Raw genomic sequence first — 26,341 nt, forward strand, 5'->3', positions numbered from 1 at the left:
CCCAACATCAGCCAGCAAAGATATGCTCCAGCCCAAGCATTTTTTCCATGTAAGAGACATTTTCCCAGCCAAACCAGCTTCTCCACCAAAGAAGCTGGGTATTTTTAGGAATGGGGAGATCTGAAGAGGCTCCATGTATTTGCTGGGAAAAGGCAATGGTGGGAGCTGCATGGAAACCCCACGTCCTCCTGCCAGCCCAGCTTGAGAGCTTTGCCTTGGTCAGCCCCAAGACAATAAATCAGTGGCACCTCAAGCCTCCTTCCCCTCCATCTAAGGTGTCCCCTTCCCCAGGGACACATATGGAGCTGGTTGTCTCCTGGGCATGGGTGGTGTCACATTCTCTCCAGGTTTCTGTGAGACACTCCTTGGGGTGACCTGAGCTCTTACCTGGTATTTATCTGGGTCAGCCCCTCCAGCCTGAGCAACGAAGAGCCCAGAGCCCTCTTCCAGCTCCATCTCGTCCGGGGAGCGCTCGAAGCGGACGCGCTCGTGCTCCTCACAGTCCAGGTAGAGGATGACTTCCTCCTCCTCCACGCTGATGGCGAAGCGCGTCCACTGGTTGACCAGGGTGGGCACGGTGAAGGTGGCAGCTGGGTAGGAGCTGCGCGAGCCCGGCTCCGTGTAGTAGAAGATGATCTGCTGCTGGCCCGCCCGCAGCTCTGAGAGCTTGACGCCCACGTAGATGATGCTCTGCGAGGAGTCTGTGACGGCAAAGAGCACGCCGGCCCGGGGCGTGGTGGGCTGGATGTGGAACAGCAGCGAGAAGTCCCGGTAGAAAGGGCTCGGCAGGTGGTACCGGGCCACCTGGCCTGTGTTGGCGTTGGGGCCGAAGACGTAGCCAGGGTTGTTGTCGGGGCCATAAATTCTGTGGATCTCCTCCGTTGGTGGGTCCCCGATCAGCTCCAGCAGGCTGACCTCGGCACTCAGGTTCTCTACAGGGAGGAAGGACAGGGGATGGTCTCAGCCAGGGAAAGGTGGTCACTCAGCAAGGACACCCCTGCCTGTGCCTCCCAAACACACTGCTGTTCAGCGGCTCCCTTCACTCACCCACCCCAACATTTGTGCACCGGCCAAGGCAGTGACCTTGAGCCACTCCCACCACATCACTGGGATGCATCTCCCAATACAACCCCCATTCCCAGCTGCTGGCCCTCCAACCACAGCTGAGACATCACGGAATCATGGCATGACTTGGGTGTGAAGGGACTTTAAAGACCATCTCATTCCAAGCCCCCTGCCATGATCAAGGACACACTCCACTAGACCAGGTTGCTCAGATTCCCTGAGATGGGATAAAGCTAAAGGGGTCTTGCCCGTGGTAGGGATATGCTGCTGGATCATCAGGATGCTGAGCCACCATGGAGCCCCAGGGAACTGTGTTGCATCCGTACTCATTCCAGGATCACAGTGACCCCTCGCGTCATCCTGGGACAAAATCCTACGGTCACCCCAGCTGGGAATAAATCACAGCCATCCCCTCATAACACCCTGGGAACGCAGCTCAAGCCAGCTCAGCTTCCCAGATGCTCTCAATTTGGAGGTCGACTCATTTCCCAACTCCTGTTGAGAATTAGGGAATTGGGGAAGTTCTGCTGGAGACCTCTCTCCTAGCCGGCGCAGCTGAACATCTGGTCAGGGCGAGCCAGCGCTGTGTCCGCCAGCTCCCGTTGTTCTGGCAGCCAGCACATCCTCGTCGCCCACACACCGGGCGCTGGATTCCTCCTCTCCTATGTCAACCGCTCGGGGCCGGTGCCAGCTCCAAAGGAGAGGCTTTTTAACCTCTCCTTTCCTGGGAGGGAGGAAACCCAACCACCCTGGCTGGGGGATCTGCACTGAGAACGGACACTCAGTGCTGCATTTCGGCCCCATCCCGTGCCAGGAGCAGGAGCTGACACAGTTCAGTTCCATCCCTGATTTTCACGTGAGCAATGGGGTGTGGGGTGGAATCAGAGGTGTATCATGAGGTATCCTGGGCTGAACCCAGGAGGATCAGCCAGGAACCTCCACCCAGCTCTGGAGCCAGGCATTGTCCTCCAGAGCTCTTAGGGAAAAAAAAGAAGTAAAGAAAATAAAAAGAAGGAATCAGCCCAGTCTTGCCCAGCCCAAAAGGAAAACACATCTCTTGGGATGGTGATGAAAACCTGGGTGCCTCTTCCAAAGCCTGGGGGACATGGAGCATTCCCAGGCTCCCCTGTTGCCAAGCCCCAATGCCAGCGCCAGCCTCATGACAGGGACTCAGCAGTGAGGACATAAGAAGTGCCATAAACTAAAGGTGGAGGCAAATTTTTGCTCTGCCAGAGCCAGGCGCACAAATCCCCTGTAACCCTGGTTCTGAAACTGCTCCAGCTGTCCAACTGTCCACCCTCAGTCCCTATCAAACTTGGCACCCCAAAAATGAGCACCTGGCTGGGAGAAAATCTCCTTCCCAGTCTTTCACCAGTTCTAGCCCCTTCATCTGCCCTGTACTGGGATCAGGCTTCCCCATGGGACATTCCCAGTCTGCTTAGAGGAGAACCTCTGGATCTGGGAGTCCAGCAGCCTTTCACTCCCAGATGTGCACAGCCTTACACCAAAACTGGTAGGGTGAGAGAATGGGGCTCCCCCAGACTCAGCCTGCCACCCAGCCTTGAATCATCCTGTGCTCAGCACCTCACAAGCTTGTTCCAAACTGCAAATGCCAGGATGCAGGATGCAGGGATTGCGTTTATCTGGGGTTGGAGGAAGTCAAATCCACAGCAGCTTTAAGGAAAAAGGAAACCAGAGCTTCCTCCTGGGGGTCCAAATGGGTGTAAGAGCCAGTGCTGCAATTCCTGCAGACAAGTCATTGTGTCCCCACCAGGGCTCAGGATGATGGGAACACACTGAAAGAGGCCTTTGTTAGCAGGGCAATTTGCAACCATTCTCCCCTTGGAGCTGCAGCTGGCTCTGGGAGTCTCCCTCCTCCTCAAACATGCCACTCACCCCCAAGTCCAGGGTGGAAGCTGGGTGCTAGCACTTCCCAAAGCAAATGGACTTTTTTCCTGTGTGACAGAGGCTGGATGGGGACTGGGGAGCAGAGGGGTAAGGGGAGAGCCCTTCAAATGTCTGCTCCCCTACAAAAGCCAAGTACCCCTTCTCATCATCAGAGCTTTCAGGCCACGCCTGCTTTTTCCAAAGCGTATCCAGAGCCCAAATACTGCAGCCCATCATCCCTGGGGCAAACTGGCAGCACCCACCACAGAACATGGAGAGATGAAGGGGGTCGCAGTGGGTTTGGTGTTGGCATGGGATGGCTGTGGGCACGCCTCTGGACACAGTGACTCTGCCATTGGAAATATCCCCAGGATGCTCCAAGACATGTTCCCACTCTGCCATGACTTTGCTGGCTGGTCTGAGCCCTGGCTGCCAGCATGGGATTCAGGTGACCTCAGCACACAGCACATCAAGTCACCCCATGGGGTGCACCACAGCCCCCACATTTCCCACTCATTCCCAACACTGCCCAACCAAGCAACCACAGTGCAGTCCCAGATGGGAAAGCACCTCCTCTGCAAGCATCCCCACGATCCCAGTGCATCCCCCCATGAACAGAGCCTCTTTGACACCGAGGGGACCCTGTGTGTGACCCTGGTTTGCCTTGGCATCTCCCAGCCATCCCCCAAGGGCGCAGGGGTCTGCAGGGGAACACAGCCTCATTCAGAGGCTTTGGCAGGCGGGGAGCAGCGGGGGAGCTCCAGCTTTCATCCCAACTGCATTTCTCCAAGCACGAGTCACCCCCCGCTGCCGTCTCTCACCCCCCTGCCCTGTCTGGGTCCCTGGAAGGTCACAGGCATGGAATGGTGAAGCTGGGGTGAAGTAACCTCTCCCACTTCTCCAAGCAGCGGGGATCAAACATTAGCCGCCATCGGGTGAATCATTAACCCCAAAGGGCTGCTCTGGGAGAGGGGAGTGTGTGGGCATGGCTGAGGGTCACCTTGAAACCCGCTCGCCACCATGGTGCTGTGGCTGGGTGCTCATGGGGTCTTGCCCTGTTCCTGTGGGGAGCTGCCAGCTCTCCAAGTGCTCTGATCCCAGCTAGGATGGACACCCCAAAGCCCCGTGGCACCTGGAAACTGGCCCTGAATGCTAGCATGATGCACTTGGGGAGCATCCCCTGTGCTGGCCACAGCGATTCACCGGGAGCGATGTTCAGCCTTGTGGCGGGAGCCAAAACCTGCTGGTTCTGTCTGGAAAAACCAAGGCTGGATGGAAAGCGATTTTGGATTCAGCAGCATTCCGTGGGCACAAGGCAGAAGCACCCCCCAGCGCCTGGGGGAGTCTGGGCAGGGCAGACACGACACAGGAAGGTTGCCCAGCCACATTACCTGCAGAGGCATTAATAAAGACACAAGAAACCCCGCCGTCCTCCTCAGGGAGAGCATCACAAGGCAGAGGCAGGCGCCCACCGGCCAAGTGAGTCCAACACAGGTCTCTGACGGCCTCGCAGAAGCCTTGGCATGGTGGGGGTGTTACAGGGACCGAGGGGCTACAGCCGGGGAGCAGCAGCAAGCAGAGGAACCACTCCAGGTAGCGATGGCACCGCGACTCAAGCAGACCCTCCCACTCATGCAAAGCCACCCGAATTTCCTCCTCCCTGCTGTGCCGGAGGTAATTTGGCAATCGGACATGGCTGGTGCCCAGTATTCTGCAGAAGGGCAGGTGGGTCGGGATGGGCTGGCAATGGCCAGCCACTGGCATCAGTTCTGGAAAGAAGGATGTGAGCCCCGCGCTGCCACTCCCATAGAGCTGCATGGTAGCGGTTAGTAAATTGAACTCCAGAGGGATGGAGCTAGCAGCAGCAGGAGGATCCACACCCTTATCCACCCTCTGGTCTGGCCAAGGCGGGCTCTGGCTCCCATTCCTGCTGGCCAGAGCCAGCCCCAGGTGGTTGGTGCCATGCCATAGGTTCGGTGATGCTCCGTGGAGGTGATGGGGAGGTGGTGCCGAGGGGCTCTCGAATGGTACCGTCTGCTCGGGGGTACTGTCACCTGGTGAGAAAGGAAAAGGGGCACTACCTGGCTGGGGACCCGCTGGTCTCTGCAACGACACCTGTGTCTCCATTGCTGTAGGAGTTTCCGTCCCCAGGAACTCTGGGTTCTTGGTGGTCACTGTCCTCAGGAGTGGTGGGTTCTCAGAGTTCCCCAGGAGCTCTGGGTTCTTGGTGGTCACTGCCCTCAGGAGCCGTGTGTCCTTGGTGTTCCTCATTGCCAGGAGCTGCAGATTCTCAGCGGTCCCCATGCCCAGGAGCTGTGGGTCTTTGGTGGTCCCCATCCCTAGGAGCTGTGGGTCCTCAGTGGTCCCTGTCCCCAGGAGCTGTGAGTCCTCAGTGGTCCATGTCCTCAGGAGCTGTGGGTCCTCAGTGTGCCCTGTCACCAGGAGCTCCAGGTCTGTGGTACTCATCATCCCGAGGAGCTGTGGGTCCTCAGTGGTGCCCAACCCCAGCAGCTGCAGGTCCTCAGTAGTTCCTGACCCCAGGATCTGTGGGTTTTCAGTGGTCCCTGACCCCAGCAGCTGCAGGTCCTCAGTAGTTCTTGTCCCCAAGAGCTGTGGATCCTTGGAGGTCACTGACCCCAGGAACTGGGGGTCTTTGGTGGTCCTCATCCTCAGGAGCTGCAGGTGCTCAGTGGTCCCTGTCCCCAGGAGCTGAGGGTCCTCGGTGGTCCCTGGCCACAAGCGCTGGGGGTCCTTAGAGGTCTCTAACCACAGGAGCTGAAGGTCCCTGGTGTTCCCTGACCCCGGGAGCTGAGGGTCCTCAGTATCCCCCGACCCCAAAAGCTGTGGGTCCTTGTGGGTCTCTGCCCCCAGAAGTTGGGGGTCCTCGGTGTTCCCCAGCCCCAGGAGCTGCAGGTCCTTGTGGGTCTCTGTCCCCAGGAGCTGGGGGTCATCGGTGGAGCTGCTGGTCGCCTGCTGTCCCAGGGCAGGTGACACGCTGTGGGGAGGAGCGATGCTTGGCCATGCCGTGCTCTCCAGCAGCCCTGTGGCATTCCTATCCCACTGCTCCGTGGTTTTGGCTGCAGTTCCCTCACCCACAGGTGCTGCTGTAGCAGGATCTGGCTCCTGCCTCCGTGGAGTGGTGACATTCCCCGCCACCTCGCCACCCCACCTCTCTGGGGACGCGCTGGGAGCCGGAGCTGCCTCTGAGGTTGGCGGGTCCGACGGCAGGATTCCCTCGCTGGGTGCTGCTGGGCTTCCTGTGGTCTTGGTGCTGTCCCAAACCCAGTCCAGGAGCTGTGTTTCAGAGCAGGAGAAGCAGCAAGCCAGGAGGAGGAGAAACCCCAAGCGAGGTGGGGCCATTGGAAAAGCGAAAACGAGCTCCGCTGCTCCCGAGAGCAGAGCGGAGAGGCTGGAGGAAGGAAAGCAGGGAAGAAGCAGGAGTTCTGCCCCGGCCAGGCTCCCGGAGCACTCACATCGCTCTCTCCTCTCCAGCTCCGGCACTCGACCCTTCAAAGCGAGCGGAGCAGGGGAGGAGTGGCCGCGCCGCCGGCCCTGCCAAGCCCTCCTCTCCGCAGCGCCAGCCTCCCGCTGCCGGCACGGCCCCTCGGGACCCCGACGCCTGTCTGGGGACCAACCTGAGCCCCCCAAAACCTCCGGGAGACAAGCCAGCCTTCAGACGCACCCTACTGCCTGTCCCGGCAGCTGCTGCCGGATGTTTAACTCCTTCCTGTCCAGAAAATCCAAAATCCTCTCTCTCCTGCTCGGTGGCTCTGGTTAAATCACCAGCATCCAGAGCTGTACGTGGTGGGGTCGTGCATGGACATGGTCCTCATGGATGCCCAGCTTTGGTGGGACACCCCACTTTAGGCCTCGGGAAAAGGTTATAATCTCAGAGCAAAACTGAGTAAGGAGGGAAACAAATCCCAGAAAACATTTCCAATATTTCCACCGGCCGCAAACACAACACGTTCCCAAAGCCAAGTGTTTAAATCTGCTTTTCCAGCTTGGTTACAGGGCCAGGACCCCCCAGGTGCTGTCGTAGGATGGCCAGGGGGCACTGCAGCTTTCCTGCTCCCCCCAAGCATCACACGCCAGCAACACCTCAAAGCCAGGTCAGAGCAATCACAAGTTTCCCAATCACAAGTCTTCCAGGAGCCCAGGATGAAAATCTCCCCTGGGCAGGGCTGGCACTCTTCCACACCCCAAAAATTTAAATTGTTCATTGCCTTGGCTTAAAAATGTTATCCCCAAAATCCACTTATCCAGCTCTGATGACAGTGCCCCTCATTCCTAGGGATGGCCAAGCAGAGATGAAGCATTCCCAGGGCCTGCACTGCCATGGTGACAGCAGGCAAGTCACCTCCATGGCTCAAGAAGTGTCCCTGAGACAGGGTTTTGATGGGGAGGAGACAATTTCGGCTCCCCTTGGCCGTGTGACCAGAAAAGTCACAGTGTGCCGTAACATGGTTCTGCAGAGTGAAGATCTCCACATGCCAGAGCTGATACTCCAGTTTAAAAATGTTCAGGAAAATCACCGCGACAAATGCTCAGATGTCCATTTTGCTTTATGCAACATTTCCCACACTACTTTTGAAGCGAAACGGGCAAATTTTCCCCTGAAAATGGGAGCTGGCTGCTGCTGCCATGACCGATGCTGTTAGGGGTGCCTGTGGGTGGAACAGCCCCCTCCAATCTGCACAGGACACGGGATTGTCCGGGTGGCAGAGCTTCCATACGGCCCCTCCCAGAGCTGCCATCAGCCTGGGGAAGGAGCCAGGTGTCTGCCAACCTTCTCTGGCTTGTCCTGACGGGCTCGGCTGCCCTGGGGCCGGGGTGCGGTGGCACTGTGCAGTGCAGGACTCCTTGGCACGTCCCAGAGGGATAGCAGTGACTGCTGCTTCCATTCACACCAGTGGGATGGAAAACCTTGGTGCTCCCACAGCCTCCCCCACTCAGATCTGTGCAGCTCCTAGGGTGGGGATCATCACATGCCCCCATGAGCTGCCTGGTCCTTGCCAGGAGGATTTGGGTTCCCTGCTGGGGTACCCCAAGCGTGTGCAGACAGGATGCCCAGCCAGAGAAATTCCCACTTCTCCCTTCTGCTGGGATTAGGCAGCTCATGACAGCAGAGTGGAGCAGCAGTCCCGTGGGACACCCTCGTTAAGCCAATGATCTTCATTTCACTGCACACATCCTCGCTGGCAGCTCCCCGGGAACGAGATAGGGCTGGAGCATCACCAAAAAAAGGGATTTCCAAATTTTCCAAAGGGATTTCCAAATTTTCCTACCTGAGGGTAGGCTGGTGGCACAGGGGGCACCAGAGCATCTTGGCCCAGTGCAACAAGCTCTGCCACTGACCAAGCAGCCAGGCAAATACTGGGAAGGCACCAGCTGGTAAAATATTTTGGAGAAGTATTCCCCCAGGGAGAAGCTATGGCAGCTGGCTGGCTGGCAGAGCAGGGAAAACCCCTTGTTTTAGCCTCTTCCAGCCTAAAGGCCCCAAAAAGCACTTTGCACACCCCATGAGATGCTGCTGCCAGCTTACCATAACCTTGGACTTCTTGAAAAGCAAATCTGGACCCTCATCCTGGTCCCAATTCCCTCCCAAAGACTTTGGCTGCATCTTCCCAAAACTGTCTGGCATCTGGTGCTGCAGCATGGTTCCTCAGGAAAAGGGGGATTGGATTGCCCTAAGAAGGCACTGAGGGCTCAGTCCTGGGCCAGAAGAATAGAGAGGGGGGGAAAGGAAAAGGAAAAACAGAGGAAAAACTAGAGTTTGGGGAGAAGAGTGAAGATGGGAAGAAAAAAGATTGGGGGGAAAGAGTGGGGAGAAGAGAAAGGGGAAAATGAGACAGGAGGGAAAGGAGAAAAGAGAAAAAAGGAGATTGGGGAAGTCAAGAAAACAGTGGGAAGTGGAGGAAAGGGGGTGGGGGAAGTGGAAGAAGTGGAGAACGAGAGGAGGAAAGGCAAAAGAAGGAGAGAGAAAAGAGGGGAGAAAGGATAAAAGAGAGGAAAAAAGCGGGGGAAAAGAACAAAGAAAGTAACAGAAAAAAGAGAAGAGGGGGAAGAGAAGGAGGACAAGAGGGGAGGACAAGGCAAGAGGGGGAAGGGGAAGAGAAAGGGAAAAAGAGATGGAAGAAAAAAGACAAAAGGAGAGGAAAAAAGGAGAAGAAAGGAAACTGAAAAGAGAAAACGGGGGTAAAAAGAGGGGGAGGAAGGGAAGAGGGAAAAAAAGAGGAAAAAATATATAAAAAGTAAGAAAAAAGAGCCTGTCATTCAAACCTGCAGCCTTTCATCCGTGGTCAAAGCACACCGATTTTTTTCTGCGGGGTTGCTCTCCCTGCAGGATTTTGGGGGAGAACAGGGAGCCTGCCCCAGCCCAGCTCAGCAATTCCTCCTGCACAGCCGAAGGATTCCCCAGCAAGAGCCGGGCGATGGACGGACAGGCAGAGGGACGGATGGACGGACAGCAGAGGGAGCCTCAGGCTGAGCAGAGCGCGGACGCTTCCTCAGGAGACCCCACTTTTGTGGACCCAGCCTTGAGATCACAGAGCTCCGGGAGAACGGGTGCGCACAGCCCTCCTGGAACCACTAAGGAAAGGAAGGGAAGGAGGGAGAGAGGGAAGGAGGGAGAGAGGGAAGGAGGGAGAGAGGGAAGGAGGGAGAGAGGGAAGGAGGGAGAGAGGGAGGAAGGAAGGGAGGGAGAAAGGGAGAGAGGAAGGGAGGAAGAGAGGGAGGAAGGAAGGCAGAGAGGAAGGCACGGAAGGAAAGTGCAGAAGGAAGGCAGGAAGGCAGGCAGGCAGGCAGGAAGGAAGGAAGGAAGGAAGGAAGGAAGGAAGGAAGGAAGGAAGGAAGGAAGGAAGGAAGGAAGGAAGGAAGGAAGGAAGGAAGGAAGGAAACTGACATCAGCACAGACAGAGAGCCAGAGGCGGGAGCACTTTTGGACTGAGCAGAAAAATTCAGGGACTGTCAGTAGCAGATGGTATCTATAAATCCTATTGACATTTGGGATTCTAATCCCCATCTAAAAGCCCCAAACAGCAGTTGAAAGGCCCTCCTGGAGACTCAGGCGGAGGATGTTGCCACATCTGAGCTGCTGATCTCCCCTGCTGAGACAGTCCCCAGAGAGAGGCAGGGGCACGCAGTCCATGGGTGGGCGCAGAGCCAGGGAGACGGGGAGGTGGGAGACAAATATGCACGGGAACCGAGCTGGCGGGAGTTGAAAGCAGCCAGCACAGCCCCAAAAATGACACAAGTGCCACTCTGCCAGGCTCTGCCTCCGGGACAGTGTTTCCCCCCTGCCTCTGGCTGTGAAACACCACAGAGCCCCCCGAAACCACAGCGTTCCTAAACATTTACTCATGCAGAGCCAGAAACATCCTCCTGGCAAATTCCTCGATAAGATAAACCATGAAAATGTCACAACTGCCTGGGGGAGCCATCAAATAGCCCCAGGAGGGAAAGAAGGGCAGCCATATCCAAACCCCTGTCATCATCTGCATCCTCCTCCTGCTCCTGAACTGAGCACAGCCCAGAGGTGCTGGTGTCCCACTCTGCCCCATCCACATGGACAAGGGGACTAGGCAGCAGACAACTGGGTCTGGAGTGATTTTGGCCATCCCGTGAGGTTTCCTGGGGAGAATGGATGGGGGAGAGGGACCATCAATATTTGGGCACAGCCAAACCCAAGAGAGGTGTATAAAATACAAGATGAGCTTGGAGTGAGCTGTAGCCCCCAGTCCCCCCGCATCCTCCCTCCACCGGAGCCATGTCTCTGCTTCCAATCACTCACCTCCCCCCTGGGCAAACTGACAGCCCGGAGATAAGGCAGGGAAGGCAAGGCGAGGGAAGGAATGCGACCCCCTTGATCATCCTTCTCCACGTTAATAAATCACCTTGCAGAGTAATTGCTCCCTGGACAGGGGAAGACTCCACTCCTCACCCCCCACCAAGGTTCTGGCTCAGCCGGTGAGCCCCAAATTTCAATCGAGTTCCTGGCATTCCTGCCTCAGCATGAAGCCGAGGGGCTCCAGCAGCATCAAGGGGCTCCCGCAGCACTGTGATCACCCTTGGGACACGCAGTTAGTGGAGGGGGGTTGGTTGCTGTCTCCCTGAGGGACAGGGAGGAAGTGCATTCCCATTTCCAGGTACTTCTTTCCTGGGGATTCAGGGAGATCAGTGCACCTGGCACCCCAGCTAGCATTGTGGACAGATGCTGTGTAGCAGGATGAGGGGAGATGAGGGATGGGATGGAGGGTTTATGATCAGACTTGATGACATCCCAACTGGAAAATCAGAGGAGGACAAGGCACCCAGGTGGGGTACATGTCCCCAGAGCTCAAGCAAAACTTTCCAAGCCAACGATGGGACAAGCCAGGATTTTAACCTCCAATGTGATGGAGCAAAGCACTGTTTGCAGGTATCCCCACACTAACTTTGAAGCCTACACAACAAAAACTGGAAGTTGCCCATCCCCAGCTGTTTTCCAAGACTTCAGAAGTGAAGAAAATACCAACACAGCTCAAAAATCCCAATTCACCAAACAAAATACAGAAGAGCTACCAAGTGATGTCGTACCTGAAGCTACAACGGAGCCTTGTCACAGCCTCCACGCCATGGAACAGCATCCATCCTGCACCCACGCCAGCCAGGGGTGCTGGGTGCCAGCTGGTACACACTGCTGCAGGAGGCAACTGCCACAGCTCGTGGATGCTTTTCAGAGCCTTGCCATGGATTTTCAGGGGGGAAAACCAGCCGGCAGGTCATTAACCTCGCCCTCAGCGCAGCGTGCAGCAAATAGAATCCAAGCTCATGCGCTTACTGTGGGGCCAGGTGGTGAGGAACATTATTTTCTTGGGGAATGGACAGGAAAAAGGAGATCCAGGAGGGGGGCTTGTTTTGGGATTTCAGCTGCAATCTCCAGCTAGTCCACCCAGCCTGGCTCTTGTCAGCACTGCCCTCCTGCAGTGCAGGGGACTTTGTTTGGCTTGGAAGCCCCTGGCTGTGCTCGTAATAAGACTCCGTGTCTGCTCCGTGGTCCTTCCACCTCTTTGCACTCCTCAGACAATAGTTCGCCTGTGCTGCTGGCTTTGGCAGCATTTCCAAAGTTTTGGCTCCTTCCAAAGTTTCCTCTGCACCAGGCAGCCGACCTTGGCCATCACGCTTTGCTGTCACATCCCACTGCACCCTGTCCTGGGCTGTCTGCAGGGCACTGCGGTCCACGCCGGACCTTGTGGGCCCCAAACTGGGGACATGATGGGGAGGGATGCCTGGCAGGCCCTTTGGGGGTGGATGCTGGGGTCATGAACAACCTGGATGAGGGGCCACTGGAACAGGGAAAGCATCACCAAGGCCCTGAACCCACCCGGCTGCGCCTGTCCCAACGCCACAGTGGGAAATCAGTCAACTGAATGCCTTGAAATCAAGTTGAGTGATGACAACCTGACATCAGCCAAGGCTAAAATGCCTCTCTCCCTACCATGTCTCCACAAGTATTTAAGCAGGAAAACTTAGATCTTTTGAGGAAGTCCAAAAAGCCTTGGAGATGGATAGTAAAGGGGTTAAACAGGCGGGTGATCCTTTGCTTCTCCACACAAGTGCTGGGGAAAGCCAGCAGGAGTTGGATGAGGCCACAACCTCATCATCCCTTTCCAACCAATAACCAGAGCCAGTATTTGACTAATAATTCCCCTTTTCTACAAGTCACTTGGTTTTAAAGCAAAATACAACATCAATAAACAGCTTTAATGTGCTCAAGTTCACCACCTGTAACAGGACAGGTGCCAAGAACAAGGAGGGGTGTAAATTGTGTTCCTGCTTGTGTGAAGATGGAGATTCCAGATCAGGTTTGCCCCCTCCTGAGCACAGGGATGATGCTGCAGCCAGGCACCATCCCAGGCTTCAGCATCTCAAAGCAAAGCTTCCCAGCCCATGGGCACAACGCAATGGGCCAAGGGCATCCCGGCAGCACAGAGCCAGCGAGATGGGTACCCACAAGCTGTTTCCTGGGATGATAAGGGGTTAAAAAAAAAACCCCAAACCACACAAAAAAGCCCAGCAGGCATGCCTGAAGGGGAGGATTAGAGAGAATAGGGCCATTTCTCAGCAAAGACTATGGCAACGTAAATAGAAAAGTAACATTACGCTCAAGACAGGGGCCCTTTCCCTTTGCTCCTGCCCTACAATGCCACTATTGTTTTGCTGACAACTGGTAATTATCCCAAGCTGCACACACTGGTATTCCCACCCCTTAACCGGGAGGGATTTTGCAGCCGCCGACCCTCTGACACCAGCAAAAATTCACATACCAGAGGGTTCAAAGGGGGGGCGGGCTGGGAAGGCTGGGCAGCCTTGTGGGGATGTCATTCACAGGGTCCCCGAGGGCTGGGGCTAGGAAGGGACCGCTGGAGATTGGCAAATCCAAGCCCTGGTAAAGCAGGTTCACCTACAGCTGGCTGTGCAGGACCATGCCCAGGTGGGGTTTGAGCACTGCCAGAGAAGGAGACCTCAGAGCCCCTTCCAGAGCTTAAAGGAGCTCCAGGAGAGCTGGAGAAGGACTTGAGACTAGGGGTGGAGGGACAGGACACAGGGAATGGCTTCCCACTGCCAGAGGGCAGGGATGGATGGGATATTGGGAAGGAATTGCTCCCTGTGAGGGTGAGGAGGCCCTGGCACAGGGTGCCCAGAGAAGCTGTGGCTGTCCCTGGATCCCTGGAAATGTCCAAAGCTGGGCTGGATGGGACTTGGAGCCACCTGGGATAGTGGAAGGTGCCCCTGCGTAGCAGGGGATGGGCTTTAAGGTCCCTTCCAACCCAAACCTGAGATTCTGGGCTTTCAGATGGTTTTGCTCCTGATGGCCATGCTTTTGGTTCAGGGTGCCCCAAAAATCAGGGGTTCTTTTCCCCCATTGCCACCCAAGATGAAAAAATGTTCACTTCTCAAACACCCAAGTCTAAGCAGTGAATCCTTTCTGGAAACAAAACAAAAACCACAAACAAACAAACCCACAAAGCAACCAAATAACAACAAAAAAGCAACACAAAAAAACCAACCACCCCCCCCCCCCCCCAAATCTGATGGAAGCAGAGTTTCCCTCCCCTGATTAAAAGTTCTGGGGAGCTGGGACCCCCAGGATAAGACCCTGCAGTCTGCTGCTGTCCTACTGCTAGAGGATGGGGATGAGTCAAATCCATAATTTTTCATTTATGGGATGGAGTCAGAGTCTCAACATTCCCTGCCTAATAGGAGTTCATCCTGGTGCCAGCCCCAGCTCTGATAAGGTGATAAAAAAACTCTGGAAACTGCCTCAAGATGGATTAAAACATTCCCATGGCCAAAATGCAGATTTTTTTTTTCTACTTTTGCAGGCTGGTGCAGGAGCCAGAAAGCCCAGAAAAGGTGCAAAAAGAGCCTTTTTTTTTCAAGCAGCATAGCCAAGGTCAGAACAAGGCAGAGGACACACACAGCCTCCAAAGGACCTAGCTATGAGCACCAGTTCCTCTGGCATCTACTTATATATTGCTATTTTATTTTCTTCTGCATTTCAATAACATGATCACAGAAGTTTCTTCCTAACGGGAGTGCTGGAAACCAGTTTTTCCTGCAGCAAAGCCAATTCCACAAATGCTAGCAGTGACCTGTAAAGTGAAAAAAAAAATCCCCATAAATTAGCAGAGCAACATCGCAACATCTTCCTTTCCTAGCAGCAGCGTCATTTGTCACTCACTGGGCTGGGATTTTATTTATTGTTGTTTTAAGCACCCAGGAGAAAAGAAAACTCTTCTAAAACCCCACTTAACCCGCTCCAGCTGCAGGGGAAAAAAAAATCCCGTGTAGGCAGGAGCTGTGCTCCAGGACACTGGGCAAGCTGCAGCCTGTCTCCAGAGCACCCAGCTGGGATTTGAGGGAATGAACCCCCCCTTCTCGCAGGCGTGCAGCCTCGCCAGCTCCTCATTAAAGCGTGTGGCCGCTTGCAGGGCGCAGAGCCGGAGCGCAGAGGCTCCAGCAGCTCGGAGAGAGCCCTGCCCCACGACCAACACCCTGCTTTGGAGGATGCTGGAGCCTGCAGCAGCTCCTGGGGCTGCACTGGGAGCCAGCTCCTGGCTCCTCTGCATTGCAGCAGCAAGGATTCGACCCAGACTTTGCTCTTCAAAGCCCCTTTGGCTCCTTTGCAACCCGCACTTGGGGACATCAGAGCTCAGCGGGATGGGGGTTAGCAAAGGTTGCACGGCTTGTGAGAGAAACCCTGGCTGGCCATTCCACAAGGAAAGAAGGCAGGAGAATGCCCGGAAAGGGGCCGCTGGGAAAGCAGAGGAAAGGCTGCAAAAAATTGAAATTGGACAGCGTTATCAGGCAGCTGTGCCACGGATGTGGGGGGCTCCAGAGGCACGGCACCCGCTGGGAACCACCCATCGGATGTTTGGGTGCTGAGCTCTGGCACCAGCTGCACGTGGGCAGGAAGGCTCCACCAGTAACACCTGGAGGCAAACTGGGGCCATCAGGTGATTGAGCAGCAGTGAGATAAAAAGATTAAACAGCTGAATGAAGGAAAGGGGAAATATTTTTGCTCCCGACCCAAACAGATGCATTTTTACTGGTGTTGCAGCCACCGAGGCTGACCCCCAGGCCAGAGGGATGTCAGGGCTTAACAGCCACGCTTGCAGAGCTGAAACAGAGGGAGGGATGTCCTGGGAAAGCCAGGTGCTGGGATATAGTGGGAGACCAGAGCACTGGGAGGCAAGGGATGTTCTGGGAGGGAGATCAGAGCACTGGGATCAGGGAATGCACTGGGATACCCATTTCCACTGTAAGAGTCAGATTTACAGCAACATAGGTTGTCCCACAGCGCTGGTCTGGAGCATCCCACTCCAGTGTGATCACAAAACCAGGCCTGGTGTCCTTCTTGGGACAGAAGGGCTTCACCAATGGCTCGCCCACCCCTGGAGTGGATCAGACATCCACAAGCCTGTTGTACCAGCAGTATCCTCAATTCCCCTGCCGCTGGGCTGATGTTTGGCACCAGGAGGCGTTGGCAGAGGCCGGGGCAGGCGCAGGGAGCAGGGCCGGAGCCCAGCCCACCCCTGAGGCTGCCCGGCCATGCGGAGCGACACATCCGGAGCAGCGCCCGGGATGGAGCGGGATCCAGGCGATGTCCGCCCCGGAGTGCGGGTTAATCCCGTTGCTAGGACACCCACGGGAGAAGAAATACAACACTTGTCGGATTAGAGTCTAGACGGGCTGACCTTTCCCTCTGCTGCTGAGGTGGAACCAGCGAAAATCAGGCCTCGTTGGCTAAAAGGAGGGATTTTGTCGCTGTTTAGGCGTTTGGTTTTGTTTCAGATGGGAGCCAAGGAGGGAGGGACATCACTGTCTCTGAAAGAGTCATTTCACTACCTGCCACCGAGAGGGATGTGCAGGAGACAGCCCGGGGCTTGCAACCTGCTGCCAAGCTCGGGCTTTGCCCAGCAACTCGGCTGACAAAAGAGCCTTTCATGAGAGGGGACTATGTCAACTCCGCAATTAGCAGGGGAAAAGAAAAAAGAGCCGAAGGAAGATTATTACCTCCAGCGGTTGCCTCTGGGGGCCCCTCTGCAGTGGCTTCCTTAACTCTTTCGGCTGAGCCCAAGGAGAAGGTGGGAAAGAGCCATCAGTGTCAGCATCAGCCAGGGGCTGGCTGGAGCCGGGCTGGCATCCCTTGAAGGATGCCATGAGGATTCCCATCCCCCTGGCACCCAGAGGGAGCCAGGCCCACCACTTCATTGCATCTTGGCTGGGAGGGAACTGTCTGATATCTCCCTCCAGCCCAGCACTGGGAGAATCCTGCTGGGATTAGATCTGACCAAGAGCCCACTGCATACCACACACAGGCGTGGGGGATGCCAGGACCCCCACACACTCTCCACCATCATGGCCTGACAACACCATCTCCCCACCAAAAAGAGGTGCCAGAGCAGCTGCAGAAGTAACAACTGGTTAATCCAGTCCTGAAGTCTGAGCTACCTGGGATAGTGGAAGGTGACCCTGCCAGTGTCAGGGGGTGGAATGAGATGGGCTTTGAGGTCCCTTCCAAGCCAAACCACTTAAAGAATCTACAGTAAAAGCCAAAAATCACAGGTGTGCTGCTGCCACACGCCTCCCTCCATCCACAGTGCCAGGAGCTGGGACTTTCTCTCACTCCCTGATATCTGAGGGGACTTAATGCCACCTGGAATCATTGCAGGTTTCTGCTCCATCTGTTCCCACCCATCAGTGCCCCCTGAGCCTCAGCTCTCAGCAGGACAGGGCACTTCTCCCGTTTTGGAACCCAGCTGGGGAAATGTCAGCATCACTGATAGGGTCACACGAGGTGTCCAGGGGCTCCATGTCACCCACATGTCCTGTGTACCCAGGATAAGGGTCCTGGCCCCTCTGGAAAGCATTTTGGGACCCCATGGGAAGGACTAAGCTGTACAGATGCCTTCCCGCCAAACCACAAGTGAGCACCACAGGCTTATCTGGGGGTTATCAAAAAGTTGCTGTTTATCCAAAAGTCAACAATGTCCAACTCAATTAAATTACAGACTAGTGAGGAGGGTAGAAAAGAATAAATAGGTTTGATTACCATGTTTCCCAGAGGGAAGGCAGGTGGCTAACTTAATTATACGCTCAGAGATAGTATCAAGGACCATTGGGCTGTCGGGAGATTTATGCCAGTTGTGACAGCAGGAAGAGCATGGGGATGGTGATGCTGGGTTCCAGGTGCCCCAGCTACTATTCCTACCCTGGGCTGTTTGAGCCTCCCACAGCCTGGGGACAGGGTCAGAGGAACAGCCAGATCCTGCAGTCCCCAGGGGAGGAGGAAACCAGCCGACTGAGCTTGGGAATAAAATAAAACTACAATAAAATCCACTAATGACCAATTTCCATCTCAGAAAAGGGCTGGGAGACGATGCCAAAAAAAAAAGCAATAAAAATTCCACAAAAGCAACCTTTTTAAGACACGGGATGTTCTGGACCAGATGTTTCTTGCTGAGGAAGCCCCAGTGCTGGGGTCACTGCCGGTCAGAGGCACGAGCACAGCAAGCTTCTGGAGCCCCAACCCTCGAGGAGCCCCAGCCCACAGCCCAGGGGATGTCAGTGTCCTGCTCCATCCCAGCAGTCCTCAGGAGGTCAAAGCCACACACCTTTGGCCAGTGGGAACCACCCTTCACCCCCAAAGGGCTGATGAACTGCACTCACACTGGAGGGTGTGGAGGTTCTTTGCCCTTGAGCCTGCTCCAACTCTCCCTCTGTCTCTCCCAGTAGCTCCAAATCCATATTAAGGCAATGCCAGAGCCCCTGCTGGCTGTACAAATTTCCAAACCATTTTCTAACCTCTGTTTAGCTCCTTGTGCTTCAATGGTATCTCTGGCAAGGAGCGCCCCAGGCTGACCAAGCCTGACACTAAAAGCCACACACACTGCTACCACATGCCTTCCTCTGCCCACAAAGTCAGGGACTTGTTCCCAGTCCCCGGGATTTAAGGGAATTTAGCACCAGCTGAAAGCATTGCAGGTTTCCCCTGCACCACCTCCCACCCATCAGCAGGACAGGGCACATCCTCCCGAGGGCAGCAGCACAGCTGCTCCTCAAATATTGCTACCCAAAGGATGAGGGATGTGGCTGGAGGACAGGAGAGCCAGGGAGAGCACCCCCACAGCTGGCAGAGAGGAAATTAGGATTAGGGTGAGGTGGAGCCCACATGGAACCTCACACAGTGGTTTGGGTGGGAAGGGACCTTAAAGCCCATGCACTGTCCCAGGTTGCTGCAAGCCCTGTCCAACCCAGCCTTGAACATTTCCAGGAATGAGGCAGCCACAGCTTCTCTCATCAGCCTGTACCAGTGCCACGACACCTTCAGAGGGAAGAATTTCTTCCTAACATCCAAGACACTGCCTCCAGGCTGCAAACTCAGTCAGAGAGATGCAGCACGCTCTTGGAAAGGATTCCTCTCCAATGCTTTTCCAAATGTCTTCAGAGACACCAGAAGAATTGTTAGAATGTTTTATTAATCCCAAACCTCTGGGCTGCTGATATACATCGATACTTAATCCCAGACGTCTCCTTCAGCACTTTGAACTCTCAACTGAAATGCCAGAATTAATTCTTTTCTTGGTAACTATGAAGAGTTTGGGAAAAAAGACAGTGCACTTGCTGAGATTGTCATTCCAGGGCTTAGAGTATCATCCCTAGCAGTCACAACAGGCCAGAGTGGTGCAGGAGAGATGCGGTGTCCCTGTCACATAATATGGGGTGGGTTGGAAGGGACACTAAACCTCTCCTTGTTCCAGCCCCCGCCATGGGCAGGGACACTTTGCACTATCTCAGGTTGCTCCAAGCCCATCCAACCTAGCCTGGAACACTTCCAGGGATCCAGGGACAGCCACAGCTTCTCTGGGCACCCTGGACCAGGGCCTCACTGGGAAGAATTCCTTCCCAGTATCCCATCCAACCTTCCCCTCTATCAGTGTGAAGCCATTTACCCTTGTCCTGTCACTCCAGGCTCATGTAAAAAGTCCCTCTCCCGCTTTTTTATCAGAGGATGCAGCCTTGGATGAGCCCTTGCCCCCCGCTCCTGCCTCCTTATAAAGAAGCAGTGACATTCCCCCCTCAAGAGCAAAGTCAGTTTCCCAGCAGAACAGTTTTTTCTGCTCAGGGATTTTTTTAAGCCAGGCGATGACGCTTGAAGCAGGATTGCAAAATGTTTTCTCCAAGGGCTTGGATTTGCTGTTTAACAGCACCCAAGTTTTGTCACCATAAACACTGGAAGAGGTTAGTCCAGCTGCAGGCCAAAATAAATAGGGAGCAGTGTCACTGAGAGGCTGCTCTTCAGAGCAAAAAACCCTGCTTCTCCAGATCATGGGAGTGTATGGGCAGGATTTTCTAGCGGCCACAGGCAAGAGCAACTCAGCTCTCCATCCCTCCAGGGACATGCAGCAGTGGGGAGGGAGCTCCTGGGTGCTTACAGCCACACTGGGCCAGCAGACACCACATGGAAACCTAAAATCAAGGCAAGAGCTCTGGGAGAATTGATGCTGTGGATGGACCAACTTCCAGTAGAGAGCTGGAGAAGTAATGGCAAAATTAGGATTAGGGCTTGAAAATGTCGTGTGTTTCAATGGAAGCAAACTCCTGCCAGGGAGCACAGCCACTCTGCAGGAATACTCTCATTTTAAACCTAATTTCCAGCCCCAAAGCACCATCCAAGCACAGCCACTTCATCTCTGCTGCAGCCTCCTTGGGACAGGCAGGAGGGATGGGATCCACCTGCTGGGTGATGGACCAGGAGCCCCGAGGTGCTGCAGGGAGATGCCCGCAGCCTCGGCTCTGTCCAGCTGTTGGCAGTCCAGGGCAGCTCCTCCTCCCCAGCAGCTCCCACGGCACAGAAAAGGTTTTGCAAACAGCAGTCCTGGGAGCTGATAAGGAGGTGGAGGAGCCTGAGAAGATTTTGGAGCACAGCATCCTCCCCAATTCTTCCAGCCCCTGCTGGGAACCTCGGCAGTCAAAGGATGCTGTCAGAGCTGAGAGGTGCTAACCCTGCCAGAGCCGAGCCCGTGATGCTGGCTGCTGCCCACAGCCAATTCTCTCATGTCTTTTGAAGAAATTCCTAAAATAATGGTAGGAAAGCCCTGATCCACATGTCAAACCCCCTCAGCTGCTGATGCGAGAGCAGTTGTGTCAGAAGCTGTAAACTGCTTTGCACAGCACTGTGTGCTTGTGAGGAATCCCAGCCAGCAGGACCCACGGCCCACTGGGGATGGAAATGATCAGGAACGAGCCTCTCCACCTGCAGCTCCAGCACCTGCTATTCATAACAGCAAGAAGAAGCAGCTTGAATTCCCAGGTACTGCCTGCACCATCAGCAGCAGCACAGCAGAGGGCTGGAGCTGCTTTGGGGCCTCCTCCCAGTCCCAAACTGATGCACAGAAATTCAGTGTGAGAGAAGACAACAGAAATGTGGAAGCATTACAGTTAGAAAAGACCTCCAAGGCCATCAGGTCCAACCACTAACGCAGCACAGCCAGTCCCACCATTAAACCATGTCCCCAGAGAGAGCCACATCTACACATTTTTCAAACACTTCCAGGGATGGTAATTCCATCCCTTCCCTGGCCAGTCTGTTCCAATGCTTGGTGCTTCTATCACCAGACTGGGGTGGCCTGGCCAGCTGATCACCCCTATCCAGGGACCTGGCACAGCATAGCCCCCCTGGGAATGGGGATTTCCCCAGTGTCTGACCCAGCCCATGCTTGGGATCACTCATAGCCCAACTTGTGATTCCCCCCATGCTCTCCAGACCAGACCCATGGCAGTATCCCCACGCTATTCCTCATGGCTACATGCCCTTCCCGAGGAATCCCAGAGATACAGTGATAAGAGGCCAGCCCAGTTTGGGGCAGCTAAGCCCCCAGATTTGCAAGGTAGGCAGATAAACAGAAAGGTTATCTCCATGCCAGGACAGCCTTCGGAGCAAACATTCCCCAGGAGCCACCACAAAAGCAGGCTTGCAGAACAGGCCCTGCAGTCCTTGGACATTGAACCAAGGAAAGGGGGAGAAGAAAAAAAGAAAAGAAGGAAAAAAAACCACACCAGCCCACTGAATTCCTTTAAAACCCGATCCGCAGCCTGCCTTTGGGAGACAGCCAAGTCAGCTGGGTGAGACGGGCACCTCCCTGCCAGTGGCGACCGGCGCCGGTCGCACTCCCCCGGCAGCCATCCCCTCTGCACGCCCTGGGAGACCTCCTGGGCCCCCCCAGCGTGGATGCTCAAAGCTGAGGGATGCACCTGCAGCTCAGCAAAGGGTCCTGGCCAGCCCTGAGTGCCCAACGCTGCTGATGGAGAGAGGATAGGAAGGGCACAGATAACCCTGAGTACCCACTATTAATGCAGCGCCCAGCCCTCCAGCTCGGTTCAGCCACGCTGGACAGTCTCCAGGGACCTAAAATAGCCAGTTCAGGATTTCACATGGGAATGATGTTCCCGTCTATGCAGATCTCCAAGGGGAGCTTTGTTCCCGCGGTCCCTGGGGAAGCACCCACGTCACGGGAACCAGCATCATAAATGCAGCCTGGGGCACTTGGAGAGCTTCTCCCAGTGTTCCCAGATGTGCTCTGGGAGTGCTGGGCATCCCCGCTGCCCCAGCCGGCCTCTTTGTCTCCACAGCTGACCCCTCTGCCCACGGAGAAGTGCCAGAGCTGTTCCTAGATGACAAAAACCCTCGCTCCATTAAATTATCCACGAATTTCACGGCCCACTTCCAGCTCATCTGTACCTGGGGATGCCACTAACAGAAACATCGTGCCCAGCCTGTGACAGCAGAGAGGGACACGAGTGATGCTTCACACCACGCTGGTACAAGCCAAAGACAGCCAGACCGCTTCCTCAAGAGAAAGTCTACTCTGTCCTGGTTTTTGGATTGTCACTTGCAGCTCAGCTGCTTTGGCAGTCGGGGTTCCTGGGAACCAAATTGGGGCTCCCTGTGTCAGCCGTGGCTGTTCCCGCCTCTGGGCACTGGGCACGCATCCAGAGACTCGCTGCAAGGGGAGGAGGTCTTTCACCCCGCCTGGCAGCCGGCAGGAAGCTACCCTGGCGGGGAGGTAAAGTTCACCAGAAACACAGGCAGTGGGAGAACTGGCTCGTGTGCCTCGTGGGGAAAGAAGGGCTGGAGAGCTGAGTCAGCACTGAATTCCCCTCTCCCAGTGCATCAGCAGCTTGAGAAGTGAGATGTTACAGGGAGCCCCGAAGGCAGGGAAAAGCCCAGAAGGGTGTGGGAGGTGTTGCATCCCCAGGGCACACGCTGGAGGCTCCCGACCACTCACAGCACTTCCAAGAATATTGCAGCCACGGGGAGGACTCGTGGAGAAACCGCTAACACGCCGAGCACGGGCTCGCTGGGGCAACGCCATCCCGCCTGTCCCACAGCCAGCACGGACTTGACAGGTCCTCCCAGGGAACTGCAGCCAGGGATTTCCTCAGCATCCCTGGCTGCTGATGGGATAGAGCAGACGGGACCCCCCGGGCTCGGTAGCCACGAGTGTTGTGGCCATTGAAGGGATCACCCTCAACTTCGGGAATCAGGACTGGGCGCAGCATTTGGCCCAAGGGGAGGCTCCAGCCTCCATTCCTGCTGAGCAGAGCCTCCCAGGGGATGGGGCTTCAGGACAGGGAGGAGGTATGGGACCCTGGGCACGGCGGCAGGCACTCCCCTCCCCGGCATCCCACAGCATCCCCTGCACGTTACCCGGTTCCTGGGAAGCGGCGGGGACCAGCAGGACAAAGAGCCCGAGCAGCAGCCGCGGCGGGGGGCACCTGCGGGAAGGGGAAAGAGAGGTCACCCCCCCTCCTGCGGAGTGCGGGGCTCCCCCGACCCCCAGCCCCATCCCGAGGTCGTTCCGCGGTCGCAGCGGGGACCCACGGCCCCGGAGGCTCCAGGGTCCCGGTACCCCCCAGCCCTCGTGTCCCGGGGCACCGGGCTTCCGGCGCCACCCCTGCCCCCCACCCCGGCGGCTTCCCGGTCCTGGTGCCGGGCTTCCCCGGTGTCCCCGCGGTACCGGCGCCCCTGGGGTCCCGCTACGATTACACCGAGGACCCTTCGCCTCCAGGGTCCTTGTCCTCCCTCCCTCGTCCTGTGCCACGGTCCCGCCTTTCCACGGCGGCTCCGTGTTTCCCGCACTACCTGTGTTCCCCCCTCCCATCCCCGGCGGCTCCAGGGGCCCGGCGCTCCCCACAGCCCCGGCGCTCACCCCGTGCGCATGGTGCCCGCTCGGTGCCGGCAGCGCGGCTCGGCTCGGCTCGGCTCGGCTCGGCTCGGCTCGGCTCGGCTCGGCTCGGCTCGGCTCGGCTCGGCTCGGCTCGGCTCGGCTCGGCTCGGCGCGCCTCGGAGCGGCTCGGCTCGGAGCGGCTCGGCTCGGCTCAGATCGGCTCGGCTCGGCTTGGCTCGGCTCGGAGCGGCGGGATCGGCACGGTCCGAGGGGCGGGGAGGGGAGGGGCGGCAGGGCCGGCCCGCCCCGAGCGGGTGAGCCGGGGCCGGGGCTCAGCCCGCCCCCAGCCCCCGAGGCCGGGGCTCGCACGGCTTCGTTCTCCTGCAGCCGGGCGGGGGTCGGGGACACTCCCCGGAGATTGGTGAGCGGGAGAGGCACAGCTCTGCTCTCCGAGGAGCATCCCTCCCAAGGAACATCCCACCCCGAGTAGCATCCCGCCTCTGCCCGGGGCGCCGGGGTCGCACCCTCACCCCCAAGGGGCACCCACAGCCCTCAGGACCTGCCCTGGCACCTCCTGCTCCGCCAAGCCCTGGGCTTCGGCTCGCAGGCCAGGTCTGGTCTTGACGAGGGAATGAATCAGCGAGCTGAGCTCATTCCCTCTCCTAGCACTTATACGAGCCCCGGGGTACGGAGCAGGGCTGGGCGCTCCTTTCCTGGCCCTTCGCTCGCCCTGATTGTGTGCTTGGGGCTCGGGAACTCCGCGATCCTGCCTCCTTCATCATGCCCTGAAGGCAGCGCAGCCCGGCAGGGTGTGGAGCCGCAGGGTTCCCGGACACGCCCGGGGCAGCTCTGCCTGCGGGCTGCAATGCCAGAGCCAGGGCAGCAGTGCCCCGCACCTCACCCTGCCTGGGCCGCGAAAGGGGTTAAACCTGGGGCTGCTGCCACTTTCACTCCTCCACACACCCCAGCTTTCATCTTCCTCCAGCCCCAGGATTATCCCAGCGGGATAATCCCCACAAAACCTGCTGCCACACCTTGCTTTGTCTTCCGTAGCATTTTAGTGCCCGGCGGCAGCAAAAAAGCTTCTGAAATCCAAGCCCTGGAAGCTTCCAGGGGATGTAGAAGTGATTCACTAATGATGGCAGAGGCGTGTTTAGTCTAAGACAGGGTTTGGATCTAGCAGGATAAACCATGACATCCAGCTGCTCGGCTCTGCGCTCGCACAGGGGCACGCTAGCGCTCTCCGAATTTTAGCTGTAAATCTTTCAACGGTGCCAAAGGCAGGCAGCCCCTCAGCACAACCCCGGTCTGAGGGCCATGAATACACACCGAAGCTGCCTCTTGTTTGGCTGCAGAATGTTTTCACGTGGTCAGGACTCTTAAATTTATGCTTTCCCAGCTGGATGCTGAGTGATTTACCAGCCCTTTCTTCTCCCGCAGCTGGATTCCTTCCCTCAAGGTAAAGGTTGGAGTACCTGAGCTGCACAAAAGGCAACACGTGGCAGCCCTGAATCACCGGGATGCCCTTCCGTAAAAGGGATTTTGGAGGGGTGGATGGGTTGCAGGGCCAGCACTGCGTGAAGCAAGGGGGAGGAGAGTCCTGGGGCAAGGATGGTACTTGGAAAAAAAAAACTCCTTGAAAATGGAGAAGGATCCTGCCTGATAGCAGAGGACTGCTCAAAGTGACCTGGCTTTATATGGGCTGGATCAGGGTGGGTGGATAAGTGCTCCAGTGCTGTGGGAGAGAGCCTGTGGGCAGCTCTGGGAAGGCTGCTTCGGCTCCATGGGGGAATTCTGGCCCTTCCAGTTTTACCAGCACTGCCGGGGCCGGGAGGTGCAAACACCCAGGGCTACACTGACCACCTGCCCAGACCTTCCCACACACGGAGAGCAGTGATGTTATCGCTGCTGCAGGTGAACATGGAGCTGGATTACATCCCACACTTCCTCCTCACTGCACCTCAGGACTCTGCCTGACCTGACTGCACTTGTTTGAGTGCATCACCTTCTGCCGCCCTCCTGTCTCGCCTGCATCTCAGCCCTGGTGCTGTCCCCACTGCCAAAGCAGGGCTGTGGTTCCCCCTCCAGCAGAACTCCGTGCAAAGCCTGCCTGACACCAGGGCAGTTTCCCATCATAAAACCTCCTCCTGCTGAGCTTTAAAGTCCGAGAGCCATGGAGGACAGATAATGAGGCTCATCTTTTCCCAAGCAAACAAACACTGTCCGCTGTGGGAGGGGGGACACCCACGCTGCCAGTGGAGGCAGCTCTTTCGAAAGACGACCAAATAGAAACCAGCGGTGCTCTGATGGTGGCTCTGCAGCTCGCGGCCCAGACTTCCCGAGCCCCAGCCAAAAAGGCTCTCCTACCCCGCAGGCTCTCAGCTCCAGCAAAGCTCTGGCATTTTTCATCGCTGCGTGGCTCCTCCAGTGTCCCGCTGTCCCCCCACCCCTGCGCCTGGCTCCCACCTGTGTCCCGCGGCTGGTGGTCCCACGCTGCTGGGTGGCCCCGGGCAGGGGCACCCCGGTGTGGGGACAGAGGGGCTGCCCCAGCTCCCAGCACACAGCCCCCGCCAGCTCAGCGGCCGCGACAGCACGGCCGCCAAAAAATGTCACCCTGGCAACCCTGCGGGACACTGGCCTGTTTTCCCTCCTTCGGGCAGAGAGGAGGGGTT

The 26,341-nt window shown here is 56.7% G+C and overlaps 1 protein-coding gene across 2 annotated transcripts in view; it reads right to left on the bottom strand.

The window, feature by feature from the left end:
- The window catches only part of COL18A1 (collagen type XVIII alpha 1 chain), a 36,566-nt gene extending 12,701 nt beyond the window's left edge, over positions 1–23,865 (bottom strand). Inside the window, exons 1-3 of one of the 2 annotated variants that reach the window (XM_063399951.1) lie at positions 23,712–23,865; positions 23,210–23,277; positions 388–932 (exon numbers count right to left, since the gene is read on the bottom strand). In XM_063399951.1, coding sequence (XP_063256021.1) covers positions 388–932; positions 23,210–23,277; positions 23,712–23,722 — 624 coding nt within the window. In that variant the 5' untranslated portion in view covers positions 23,723–23,865. Of the gene's footprint in view, positions 1–387; positions 933–5,033; positions 6,586–23,209; positions 23,278–23,711 lie in introns of those variants that run through there. The other variant, XM_063399950.1, reaches the window with a different exon arrangement.
- Positions 23,866–26,341: the final 2,476 nt, after the last annotated feature.

This window comes from Prinia subflava, chromosome 6 (assembly GCF_021018805.1).
Source record: "Prinia subflava isolate CZ2003 ecotype Zambia chromosome 6, Cam_Psub_1.2, whole genome shotgun sequence".
NCBI lineage: Eukaryota > Metazoa > Chordata > Aves > Passeriformes > Cisticolidae > Prinia > Prinia subflava.